The 12,983-nt window shown below is 33.6% G+C and overlaps 1 protein-coding gene across 1 annotated transcript; it reads right to left on the minus strand.

The window, feature by feature from the left end:
- Window positions 1–228: 228 nt before the first annotated feature.
- Window positions 229–1,701, minus strand: LOC100671055 (olfactory receptor 2AP1-like). The gene has a single exon (XM_003405496.3). It carries the CDS (start codon window positions 1,324–1,326, stop codon window positions 376–378), a length of 951 nt encoding a protein of 316 aa, XP_003405544.2. The 5' UTR covers window positions 1,327–1,701; the 3' UTR covers window positions 229–375.
- Between the last annotated feature and the right edge of the window lie 11,282 nt (window positions 1,702–12,983).

Genomic DNA, 12,983 nt, shown 5'->3' on the forward strand with positions numbered 1-12,983 from the left:
CAAGGAGTGCCTGGTGGAATCAAACTGCAAGTGTTTTGGTTAGCAGCCATAGCACTTAATCACTACACCACCAGGGTTCCATTAAAAAAAAAAAAAAAAAACTATTAGAAGTCTTCTACTCTTCCCCCCAGTCTTTTCTTAAAAATTAAGTATAAATGAAAAATAAGAGTAAAGTGTTAGAGGACACATAAACACACAAAACCTGTAAATTTTTTAAGAAGAGTAAACATGGTGATAAAATCAGCTTAATTACATAGTTTCACTGTTCAATTAGGAATATTATTGACATAATGCAGAAAAAATATTTCTAAATTACTATAAAGTCCACCTTTAGTCTTTCAAACATTTCTTTATTCTTTGTTTTAATGATGGACCTCAAATAGTTTTACTTTCTTGAAAAAATAATTGTATCTTACCAACCATATCTTTGAAGGCTATTTTCACTTGCTGGTTCCTTAGGGTATAGATGAATGGGTTCAAGAGAGGGGCAATTGAGGTATTTAGCACAGCCACTCCCTTATTAAAAGTGGCTGCATTCTTAACAGAGGGGTTTATATACATAAAGATACAGCTTCCATAACAAAGTGAGACCACAATCATGTGAGAGGAACAAGTAGAAAAAGCTTTTTTCCTTTGTTGAGCAGAGGGGATTCTCAGAATCGTCCTGATGATGTATGTGTAGGAAAGAATCACTAACACCAATGTGAAGATGAGCGTCACCCCAGCAAGGAAAAACTCAATCATTCCTATGAAATATGTGTCTGAACAGGACAAATGCAACAGTACAGTGTAGTCACAGCAATAATGATTGATGATGTTGGACCCACAGAAGGGCAGCTGGAGAGTCATTATATGTGGCACAAGGACAACTAACAAACCAGAGAACCAGGAACATAGGACAAGTTGAATGCACAGTCTCCTACTCATCATGGTTACGTAATGCAGGGGTCTACAGATGGCAACATAGCGATCATAGGACATGGCGGCTAAAAGGTAAAATTCGGTGGCTCCGAGAAAGATGGCAAAAAAATACTGAGTGAAGCAACCAGCAAAGGAAATAGTCTTGTCTCCAGTTATGATATTGACTAGAGTTTTGGGAACAAAGACAGAGGTAAAGGAAATTTCTAGAAAGGAAAACTTCCGGAGGAAGAAATACATAGGACTCTGGAGGCGATAATCCAGCAGGGTCAGAATGATGATGGTCAAATTTCCCATAATACTTAAGACATAAGTTAGTAGCAGAAAAAGGAAAAGCACAGCCTGAAGCTCGGTGTCATCTGTCAATCCAAGAAGAATGAACTCTATCACTGACGTTTGGTTTCTCATTTTCAACTTCAGATGAATTAAAGGAGAGAATTATGATTTAAAAAAAAAAGAAAATTTTGGAATAAACTAAAGGCTGTACATATTGTTTTAGGTATGAACTCATATTCAAAAACAATCTGAAGCAAGATTTTTAACCCTGAATCTTTCTTAACCCTTTATTCTGAAAATATCCTACATCTGAATAATAAAACAATAAATTGAACAATATATAAATGTATATATAGTAAAATAAATAACTAACATATTTGCTTATTTTACTTCACGTGTAACAAAGACTTTACTTCCTAGGGACATTTCAATTATTTCTTCTAAATTGTGCCATGATTTGTTTCTCACCATTTCCTTACATGTTAATATTTTCCTTTTCAGTCTTTCTATCCCAATTTTTCTTCTTAAGGTTTTTGTAGCACTTGCATAGATAAATCTAAAGCATATGTCAAGAGAATTGGATTTATTTGAGGCTTTAAAAAATTAACCCTTTTATTCTTCACTTATTAGCCAATAAACATAATCCAAGATACGAGCTATAGAAAATAAACGAGCTTGTTTTCTTCTTGTTTTGTATTTTTCTCTTAACTCAAAGAACATATGGATTAATTGGTGTTCATCAAAACAGTAAATCAAAATTATCTCACAGGTTGCACTTTCTTGCTGCAAGCAGGATCTGTCCATCAACATAATAGTTCCTTTAAAAAGTCAGTTTGAGTTCAGTTCTCTATATAATTTTCTCTAATAATTCCAATCAATAAAAATTTGTTCTCCCCTTCTTTATAAATATTTATCATAGCATAATGCTAGATTATAAAGTTCAGTAAATTATTCTCTAGTATTTTACATATGTAAGCTTTATCTGTCCAGCTTTAAATAAACTGCCTGCAAGAGTAGAATCTCATTACTTTATGTTTTTTATAGAGGCTGGAATGTTGTACAAATTTTGTCAAAATGTTAATGAAAATTTTATTTATGTTTGTCTTTAAATTCTTAGCCTTATTTAAAAGCTAGAGAACTTTTATTCATATTGGAAGCTCTAATTAAGTTTATGCATACAGTTCTTCAGAATTTCCTTTTAATATTCTCAGTCAGATATGAAGAAACATTTCTAAAAGAATGTTTTGTCCTACTAAAAAAAATGCTCTTCATTTTAATAATTAAATGTTTTACTGTGTGTATTGGAAAATGCTCAGATTACAGTATATACTAAGTTATCCATAGTCACACCTTTTATCACACCCATTATCAAAATAAAAATTCCAGTAAGTTTTGATATGAACAAAATGGCAAGTTTGGCATAGTTACAAAGGCTATTGTCTAGTAAAATCATATCTGCGAAAATGGCAGGGATTCTAATATTACAACATGAGTCAACTTGCACTTTTATAGTAGAATTATCTCTTTTGTTAAATACTAGTTGTAAAAATGAAATACACTACTGTATTTAAAAGCTATAATATGCTATGTGGTTATGCAGTGTTTTTATTGTTAACAACTAAATTTCTTTATATTAATGAATAATCTAGTTTATTGAATTAATAATGTAAACCTATGTGTTAAATTACGACTATCAATTTCTAAATATGCTTTCTTATAAAATTTGTAATAAGTATAGATGAGTGTGGAAAATGAAAAAAATAAGTACAAAATAGTGAATTTTGCAAAAAAAGACTATTCAAAGAAATATCAGGATACTACTTCTAGTATGACAAAACAACTCCTTAAGCTGTAATATTGCCAAAAGTAGATTTAAGTCTTGAGGGACTGATCAACAAGTAACAATTTTTCCTTTCTACTTGATAGTAACTGTTTAGATTTTGGCAGATAATTTGAAGACATCAATTTTTATCTTCTAGTTTAAGATCCTAGATGTTAGTCAAGGATTAAAATTCTAACAAAATAATCAAGCAATTCCAGTCACTAAAGAACATTAATATTTTGAAATTTCTGTTTTTAAATGAAAATGTCTTTGACAAAACAAAAAATTGTAAATGTGTCCCACAAAATAGAAACATTTTAATTGAATGAGTAAGTGAGGGTTCAAAAGTTAGTAGCAAAACAGCATTTTTATATTAGTAAGCGAAATTGTCTATTAAATACAAGATCAACGAAAGGACAATTTTTGTATCAGAAGCAAAGTTTAAGTCAGACATATTTTTTTTCTGTATAATAAAGAAGATAATGACCCTTTACAATAAAGATTAGTGTTATTCCCTGAAAAATAAAAAGCTGAATGTGTTAAAGGAATCTTTGTGTTTTAAAAACATAAGAAAAGCATATATTGTATCAAATAATAAAAACTTGTTCCAGTGAAAGCCTACAAAAGCTTTACAGCTACGACACTCATTAAAAAAAAAAACAAGGTTTTTTGTGGTTAAAAGGACATGGAAGAACTTTCTCAATCTTTTCTGAATGACTTTAATATGGATCAATTCTCACAAGGTAAAAATACTTGCAGAATGAACTACATAAATCTCTTGTTTAGCCTTTGCCTCCTGTGGTGAACCTTAAAGCTTTAAGAAATATTCATGAAATCATGGAGCATTGTGTGAAGTTCCAGTTAGGAAGAAAGCTAAGAAAACAGAATTCATGGAAAATAAGAATGGGTATAGTGGAAGAACTTTTATTTTATTTTATTTCATTTATTATATTCACTTTAAACTGAAATTGTGTGAGTACAGTGTAACTTTTTTGCCTGTAAGAAAATACATGTAAATTAAAATATTAAGTTTTGAAAACTCTCATCTTTGTGTAAATCAATCAAAAGTTCATTAAAAGAATTTATGTACAAGATGACAATAAGGAAAGTCGAAAAAAAGGCAAACAAATCGTTAAGGAAGCTATGACTGTCTAGTGAAATGCAGCCATAAGCAACCTTCCCTTACCTCAAGCAGAAGAATCCATTCTATCCTACTTCCAAATGAGCTCTTTTGTGGCTGAATTGGAGAATATGAAGGTTTAGGGCCCATTGAGAAATAGTCCCATGGCCATCAAGAAAACAGAAATCTAAGCAAGCTATTCATGGATATAAATATTTAGATTACATAAATCATTCATTTGATTAAGTCGGTTAACTGTCTCCCATACTCTGAGAAAAAAATAGTTTAACTCACCATGATCTGTGTGCTCAGAGCTAGTAATTACATGGGTAGGTACTTACTCTTCCTATCATTTTTTCAAGTTAACGTTACTTCTAATTGGTCTCTCATATGGCTTTATGGGGAAGTCATTGGCTGTAGGGTTGGGACAGGAATGACAGAAAATGAAACTGGAACAACATATACTGCCAGATAGAAGGAAAGTTCTTTACAAAGATGGGTTCTTATCAAAAAATAAAACAAGAGCCAACCTAAGGGAGTTCCTAATGGACAGAGCAGAAACAATTTGGGAAGCCAAATATGCAAATATAATATAGGATTTTAACCCATATGATAAATATCCCTGAGTTAACACAGATTTAAATAAATCATTGAATAAATAAATGATAGAGGATAGATCTTGACAGCGGAATTACAATAAATAAATTAGAAGCAAAGAGAGAAATATAAAATAACTATTAGGCAAGCACCATATTAATAATTGTTGCAGATAATATCTACCAATGGATGCTGAATTTTGTCAACAGAAATTTGAGGAGATAGAGGATTTGCATTGTCTCAATGTGTTTCCCCCAAATATTTAGTAACTACAAAAGGAGATAGTAACTTTACAGTGCTGTCATATAACTCTGACTATAAGAATCAGCACCAAGCTGGTTCCTATGAGGTGGAGGTCAAATATACCCCCATTGTGCAAATTCTCTACCATTTCTGACAGCAGCCATCCTCACTTCCAAGAAGCAATCTGACTGTACTTCTCCCAAGACAGATTTGTTCGTTCTTCTTGCAGTCCATGGCATATTCAATATTCTTTGCCAACACCGTAATTCAAAGACGTCAATTCTTCTTCAGTCTTCCTTTTTCATTGTCCAGCTTTTGCATGCATATGAGGCAATTGAGAATATGTGGTTTGTGTCAGGCGTACCTTAGTCTTCAAAGTGACATCTTTGCTTTTTAACACTTTAAAGAGGTCTTCTGCAGATTTCCCCAATGCAATATGTCAATTGATTTCTTGACTGCTGCTTCCATGAGTGTGGATTGTGGATCCAAGTAGAATGAAATCCTTGAAAACTTCAATCTTTCCTGTTTATCATGATGTTGCTTATTGGTCCAGTTGTGAGGATTTTTGTTTTATGTTGAGGCATAAATCACATACTGAATGCTGTAATCTTTGACTTTCATCAGTAAGTGCTTCAAGTCCTCTTCACTTTCAGCAAGCAATGCTGTGTCATCTGCATACCACAGGTTGTAAATGATTCTTCCACCTGTCTTGATGCCACGTTTTTCTTTATGTAGTTCAGCTTCTCTGACTGTTTGCTTAGCAGACAGATTGAATAATTATGGTGAAGGATACAACCCTGACACACATCTTTCCTGATTTTAAACCACGCTTTATCCCTTTGTCCTGTAGGAATGACTGCCTCTGTCTGTGTACAATTTCCGCATGAATATAATTAAGTGATGATTTCAGGCATGAATCATCAACTGGAAGTAAGTATGGTCAAATACAGGAGATTTTTTAATTACAAGATATATTTGTACCTTTCAGACTTCAGGTCATCCAAATCATCAAAGTTCACCAGTAATGGAATATATATACATGACACATTGAGAAGGACACAGAATCAGTTCTGTGGTATTTCTACAAAAATATGTATAAACAGAATCTAATGACAAAGAAGTATCAGAAAAACCCAAATGAAAGACATTCTGTCACTCTTCAAAATATCTGGCTGGTACTCTTCAAAACTGACAAGATCCTAAAAGACACACACACAAAAAAAACTGAGCAACTGCTACAAATCAAGGAAGATTAAAGAGACCTGAAAGGTCCCTCGTTGTCACAAACGGTTTGTGCTTGACTACTAACCTAAAAGTTGATAGTTCAAAACCACCTAGCAGTGCTGCAGAAGAAAGTCCTGGAGGTCTGCTTCTGTAAAGATTACAGTCAAGAAAACGCTATGGGACAGTTCTACTCTGTAACACATACAGTTGCTATGAGTCAGAATGGTAATGAATTTGCATTTAAAGAGACATGATAAGTAAATGCAATACACGATGTTGCATTTGATACTGAGCCAGAAAAGGACATCTGTGAGATTGTTAATGAAAACTGATTAAGCCCTTTAAATTATACTATTGTATCAATGTTAAAACCAAACCCGTTGCTGATGAGTTGATTCCAACTGATAGTAAGCCTATAGGACAGAGTAGAACTGCCCCACAGAGTTTCCAAGGAGCACCTGGTGGATTTGAACTGCCGACCTTTTGGTTAGCAGCCATAGCTCTTAACCACTACTCCAGTGTAGTTTCTGGATTTTTAAAATTTGTCGTGGTATGTATAAGGACATAATTGCAACAATGAACTTGTATTTAGGAAATGCATGATATCTGTAATGTATTAAAAATATTTTAAGAAGAAAAAGAAAGGGATCGAGAGACGAGAGAGTATGGTAAAATGATGATTTGTATAGAATCTTGGTGAAGGCTATTGGAAATTCTTAGACCTTTTTGCAACTTTTTTAAAACTGAGTTTCATCTATAAAATTATGTAAAAATTTCAAACTTCAAAACATTGAAACAAAAGTTATTGGAATTCAATAACCAATATTAAAATGTATTTTCAAATACATTTTTAATGTTTTGGAAAAAATTTTGGAGATGTTTTCAGAGTTAAAAAATGAGATAATGATTTAAATATCTCCCACTGAGGTGCTTAGAAGGATAATAATTAAGTTTTATTAGAGCTTATTAAGGAGGGCAGTGCTGGTTTAGGAGCAGAATTCTTCCTTTCCATGCAGGAGACCCGGATTTGATTCCCAGCCAATACACCTCATACAGAGCCACCACCTATCCATCTGTGGAGGTCTGTGTGTTGCTATGATGCTTAACAGGTTTCAGCTGAGCTCCCAGACTAAGATGGGCTAGGAAGAAAGGCTTGGCATCTATCTACTTCTGAAAATTAGTCTATGAAAACCCTATGGATCATAATGGTTCGATTCACAACACACCATGGAGATGGAATAGGATCTGGCAACATTTCATTCCATTGTACATGGGGTCACCATGAGTTGGGAGGGAACCCAATGGCAGCTAACAACAACAATAGAGCTTCTTAAGGGGATGAATCACTGTGAACGTAAAAGAAATAATAGTAAATTAAAAAAAAAGATACTTGATGTAGAGAATATAGTAACTGCAACTTTAGCTTCATGTCATTAATAGTATTAGATATACTATTATTAGACACCTTATTACTGGGGCAATGACAATACATTGAACAGGGGAGATGAGCTGAAAGAAAAAAGGTGCCTGTACATTCTAATGTATCTACAAGTCCCTTTAAACCATTTAGGGTGACACTAAGCAGTAATAAGTGAAAACAATTAAAATTTCACATATTAATTAAAAAATGGTTATGGCTGATTTAGAATAATAGTTCTTAAAAGTGAAAAAACTTGATGACCGTTACTTACAAAAGCAATGCAAACATAAAGTAAAAACTTTAGATAAAATATTTCTGACCATAACGGTTAACCTCATTTCTAAAGAGCTTTGGATATAACATATAATAATCTTGAATATATTAAGCAAAACATTTGAATGGTAACAAAAACTTTATGCGTACACGATATGAATTCTTTAGTTAAACCCTCTGGCATTGATGATGCTATATTTAAAAAAAACAAAGTTGCGGCTAAGTTATAAATTGAAATAATAAAATTATGACATAGAATCATGTTCTTCTTGTCAGTATTAGCCGTATAAATTTTAACCCAAAGAAATTTGGTGTTTTTCCTGAGTTAACATGTTTTATATAATCTTAAGATATTAAATAAAAACTTTGTTGTATTTTTCTTTTTTATAAAACAGAAGAAATCCTTTGTGACTTTCCATGAAGTTTCAAAGCTGTCAAGAGTTTAACATAGATTGTAGAGAGACAATAATACTTAAGTTATTTTATATTAAAGATTTTAAAGGTAAAAACTTTTTTAAAAAAAAACATATTTTCTTTTGATTCAGAAATTTATTCTATTGCACCCTTCTTTTCAAGGCAGATTGTATAAAGAATAAAATTGACCTTTTAACTTAGTAATTAAGTAATTTTTTGTTATTTTAACAGTGAGAAATCCAGTTCTTTGTTTCATATGCTATTTGACATTGAACTTTAAAAATTCTCATGAATTAACCTATTAAACTTTCAGTTGTAATAAACAAAAAATTTCAATTGTATTTTTTATAGTATAATCCTTTAAACGGCAAACACATTCATTATTAAACCTAAATGTACATACATACATCAAATACATTTATCTTTTCTCTGTGATACTAGTTTAGCCTTCTTTCTTTAGTGTTTTTAAATTTCTGTTTGACTTTCCTTTGACCTATCACTTTCCATATATCTATATAAATTTTTTCTTTTCTTTTCACCTAGGAAAACCAGCCTCTTTCATACTAGGACAAACTACTATTTTTCTTTCATAAAACATATTTTATATATTTAATTCAGCTTAAATTACTTAAAAAGATCTTGGAAATTATTTTAAGTTGACATACAATATACTTTACTAGAATGAATTTATTTTTATTAATTCTTGGAAATAATTTAATTTATATAAATGCTTATTTATTTAAACTAATCAAAGTAAATTCTTTGAAAAATATTATAAGTTAATAATCCTATCCAGAAGTAAAAAATTGTTACATGTTTTATACACTTATTTCCTGCATATTTTCATAGGATCCTTTAAAAATGATTTAGAATAATTTATTTCTTTTTAAGGCCTTCTTATATCAATAAAAGGCATCTTTTTTCACCATATTTTTAAATACATTAATTTATATCAAGGTTTATCAGAGTAATTACTAAAATTTAAGGCATAGAAAGTTTTTTGTTTTTTTTTTGGAGGTGGGCGGGAGGGAGAGAAAAGCCAGCCTCATGAAAAACAGTAACTGCTACCCATGGCCTTTAAGTTGATGAAATTCAGAAACTTAAACATAACATTAGAGACAAGTTCTCAATACAAGTGAAACACAAAAACTACATAAATTGATCAAGCTGTGAGACTTGCTCCAGACTCAGGTTTATATAATACTATACAACATAAGCAATTTAGTTTCTTAGAGTCAAACAAAAGCTCATCAAAAAGAAAATAAGACATCGCAAAATGGGAACTCATTTTCTTAATGTGATGACTGAGATTCTAAATTACTTCTAAGTATATTCAATTTACAGTTGTTTTAAGCATGAACTTTAAATCAGCATTTTGGTAGAGGGGAAATCCAGGCTTATTTCCCCAAGGATATTTTAAAAGTCTTTTTAAAATTAATTCATAAAAGAGTTATTAATAAGCAAATTTGAAAGAAGCAGTTTATTCAGTTGTCAAGTAACTAATTTTGAAGTTTAGAGCCTTTGCGTAAACTTTACAGGGCCCTGAGTTATTTATGGAGCGCCTTCACTGTCTTAAATGCAAGCAGCACAGTCAGCCTGGTTGCTTGGTAACAGAGTGGCAACCTCTCCTTTTACCTGATTATTATATAGACTAAACCAAACCCACCACCATCGAGTCTATTCTGACTCAGAGCGACCCTACAGGACAGAGTAGAACTGCCCCATAGAGTTTCCAAGGAACACCTGGTGGATATGACCTGCCAATCTTTTGGTTAGCAGCGTAGCAATTATACAGACTTAAAAAAAAAAAAAAAAACAGACTAGCTGGTATAAATAAGGGAGTTTAAGCTTTAACAAAAATTTAACTAACTTTAAATTGCTTACAAACAAATGGACTAGTCACAACAGATATACTTGCAAGAACGACTAACCTGCACATGCTAGCAACAAGAACAAAACAGAACAAAACAAAAAAAAAATCAGAGAAAACAAGAGTAGATTGTTCAAAAGATTCCTAAGTGGCACGAACCTAAATTGTCCCCTAATCAAATAATGCCACTTTATGGGACAAACACAAAACAGGCGGGGGCTGTTACCCACCCCTCCCACACACACACACACACAGGCGCGCGCGCACCCCACCCTGCTTAATGAGTGTCTCAGAGAAAGTAGGGGAAAAAATATAAAGACCAAACTTACTGCCTTCTCTCAAAAACAAAAAATCCGTTAGATGGCAGCTAAAACTAAACATTCACCTTACTAATTCAAGACGGAAGAAATTAGACACCTGAAATCCAACATTAAAATGGCTGTGATGTTATGTTCAACACATTGAACAGATAAATAAGACAGAAATGAGAGAGAAGACAAATAAATCTCAGAAATCCTAAACAAAAAGAGTGGAGGGTTCGATTCCGAGAAGGGCTAACATGACACTGCGAGGCTTTGAGGAGGCAAAGACAGCACAAAAGCGCTTTTAATTTGGTGCCCGTTCTGATCCTGAGGTACTCAGCATATTCACTGAAGAGGGGGGCCACTTTCCAAATCCTAGATGAGTCCCCAAACCGTTGTAGCAAAAAAACACTCAGGCCTTGAACTTAAAATTCGGAGGATTTATTCACCATAAAGATTCACTCGGATGAAGGAAACCACCAGCTCACGTAAGTGAAAACATGGCGGTGTTCGCTGAAAGCTCTGTAAACAAAGTTTATATACGGCTAAGGCAAGAAGCTACAATAAAATCATAACTGGTAGTTTTTAAATGAGGTCATAGATGGAGAAAGAAATTCTGTTGGGTACATTATATAAATGGACTATAGGATTGGTTATAGGGGCTGCTCATAGAAACTTAGGCGGGCACAGAGGTTACAAATTATAGTCACAGAATCGCTACTATACAAATTTCTAGTTGTTGTTGTTAGGTGCCGAACAATTTGTTCAGACTCTTAGTGGCCCTATGTACAACAGAACAAAACACTGCCCGGTCATCCACCATCCTCACAATTGTTTTTAAGCCTGAGCCCATTGTTGCAGCCACCTTGTCAATCCATCTTGATGAGGGCATTCCTCTTTTTCGCTGGCCATGTACTTTACCAAGCATGATGTTCTTCCCCAGGGACTGATCCCTCCTGATAACATGTCCATAGTATGTGAAACATAGTCTCACCATTCTTGCTTCCAAGGAGCATTCTGGTTGTACTTCTTCCAGGACAGATTGGTTCATTCTTTTGGCAGTCCATGATATATTCAAAATTCTTTGCCAACACCACAATTCAAAGGCATCAATTCTTCTTCGGTCTTACTTATTCATCATCCAGTTTTTGCATGCATGCATTTCTAGGATAGGTAGTAAAAGTGTCTTTTTTGAAGTAAAACACTTTGATGGAAAACATTTTTGGAGATGTTCAATACCAGGCCATTCTGGTGCTAGGCTCAACCTCCCCTTAAACCCTGCTTGTTTAAATGAAACCTATCTTTTTGCCTGGGTGGTTCAGATAATGCTGGGATCAGGTCATAAATGTATTTCCACAAAAACCCCTTCTTGGAATGTATTTCTTTCACATCCTGGCTTGTTCACAGAGAAAATACCTCGATAGCTGCCCATGATTGCTGGTTTAGGGAAAGAGCCTAAAGAGGAAAATTTGTCAGCTACAGTTTCAGCTCCACTGAATGCATTAGAAATATGGGTTCAGTTCAGACATTTCAATTTCGTCAAAGGTTTAGGAGAATCTCTCTCTTACAAAGCAAATTAAACATATATATCTGTAGAAGTATACTTTTTAAACTGATTATCTTAAACATCCATTTATAGACCTCTTATTATAGAAATGAAAACAAGTCCATAATTTTTTTAAGACATGGCGATCTTAATATTTGAAAAGTCATTCATTTTCACAGTATTCATTTTCCTTATAGCTCCACATTTTTCTCAAGTTGCATATCAGTTGTTGTTGTTGTTAAAGGCTGTCTGGTCAATTCTGACTTATAGCGACCGCATATGACAGAGTGGAACTTTCTCATAGGGTTTTCCAAGCTGTAATCTTTATGGGAACCAATTGCCAGGTTTTCCTCCTGTGGAACCTCTAAGTGGGTTCCAATCTCCAAATTTTTGGTTAGCAGCTGAGCAGTTAACTATTGTGCCATCAAGACTCCTTCTTATATCATTCCAAACCAAACTCATTGCTGTCCAGTCAATTCTAAACCATGGCAACCCTATAGAACAGAGGGAAACCCTGGTGGTATAGTGGTTAAGAGCTATGGCTGCTAACCAAAAGGTTGGCAGTTCGAATCCACCAGGCCCTCCTTGTGAACTCTATGGGGCAGTTCTACTCTGTCCTATGGGGTCGCTATGAAGTGGAATCAACTTGACAGCAGTGGGTTTGGTTTTTTTGGTTTTATAGGACAGAGCAGAAATGCCCCATAGGGTTTCCAAGGAGTGGCTGGTGGATTTGAACTGCCAACCTTTTCATTAGCAGTTGTAGCTCTTAACTACTGTGCCACCAGGCCTCCTTTACATCATTAGTACTCTAAATATTTGCTCATATGATATGATTTCAAAGTTTCTGACAGTTTTGATTACTTTCACTTCAACAAGTTTTCCCCATGCCCAGTATAAATTGTGCAACAAACACTAAGCACTTATTGAGATATGGCATAAAGGCCTTTACTGCGACATA

Source organism: Loxodonta africana, chromosome 4 (genome assembly GCF_030014295.1).
Source record: "Loxodonta africana isolate mLoxAfr1 chromosome 4, mLoxAfr1.hap2, whole genome shotgun sequence".
In the NCBI taxonomy this organism is placed as follows: domain Eukaryota; kingdom Metazoa; phylum Chordata; class Mammalia; order Proboscidea; family Elephantidae; genus Loxodonta; species Loxodonta africana.